Raw genomic sequence first — 1,017 nt, forward strand, 5'->3', positions numbered from 1 at the left:
TCTTAATAAAATATTTATTTATTTTATATTTTTAAATAATTATATTCCCTTAAACCTATTATAAAAATAATTTTTAAAGTCTAAATTTGTTACAAAAAATTTAAAATGAATAAAGAGCAGTAGTTTCAATGAAACTTGAAAAAATTACAATAAATTATTTGTTCCAAAACGATACGCAATCCAAAAACCTTTTTCCTATAAGAAACTGAAGCGCAGAGCAAATAAAAAGTCCGATGAAATTCAACACTGTCAGCACCGCAGGAATCTCCATCAGTACAAGCCCGTTCTGCTCCCTCTCTCCTCCACTTTTTCTTCCATTTTTTTTATCACCAACTCCGCGGCCATGGACGAAGGAGCAGGCGGCGGTCAACCCCAAGAAGCCGCCGTCGGCGTGCAGATACAACATAGCCGAAGCCTACCGGACTTTCTTCAGAGCGTCAACTTGAAGTACGTTAAACTCGGTTACCATTACTTGATCTCTCATCTGTTGACTCTTTGCTTGGTGCCTGTAATGATTTTAGTCATCATCGAAGCTTCGCAAATGAACCCCAATGATGTCCGTCATTTATGGCTTCATCTTCAGTACAATCTGGTTTCCGTTATAATTTGCTCCGCGTTTCTCGTGTTCGGGGCAACTGTGTACATCATGACCAGACCCAGACCCGTTTACTTGGTGGACTACTTCTGCTACCGTGGCCCGGATAGTTTGAAGGCACCTTCCCAGAGCTTCATGGAGCATTCGCGCTTAGTGGGGGATTTCGATGAATCCTCGATTGAATTTCAGAGGAAGATTCTGGAAAGGTCGGGGCTGGGCGATGAGACTTATGTTCCCGAGGCGATGCATTTTCTCCCACCGCGGCCGTCAATGCAGGCGGCGAGGGAGGAGGCGGAGCAGGTAATGTTTGGTGCGCTGGATAGTTTGTTTGCGAATACGAATGTAACAACTAAAGATATTGGAATTTTGGTTGTGAATTGTAGCTTGTTTAATCCGACACCATCTTTGTCAGCCATGATTGT

The 1,017-nt window shown here is 42.5% G+C and overlaps 1 protein-coding gene across 1 annotated transcript; it reads left to right on the top strand.

Annotated features, from left to right (window-relative positions):
* Positions 1 to 343: 343 nt before the first annotated feature.
* Positions 344 to 895, top strand: LOC140967948 (3-ketoacyl-CoA synthase 4-like; the record flags this gene model as incomplete). Its single annotated transcript, XM_073428750.1, has 1 exon — positions 344 to 895. A coding segment is annotated over exon 1 (552 nt), but the record flags the coding sequence as incomplete, so codon positions are not given.
* Between the last annotated feature and the right edge of the window lie 122 nt (positions 896 to 1,017).

Source organism: Primulina huaijiensis, unplaced genomic scaffold (genome assembly GCF_012295235.1).
Source record: "Primulina huaijiensis isolate GDHJ02 unplaced genomic scaffold, ASM1229523v2 scaffold31491, whole genome shotgun sequence".
NCBI lineage: Eukaryota > Viridiplantae > Streptophyta > Magnoliopsida > Lamiales > Gesneriaceae > Primulina > Primulina huaijiensis.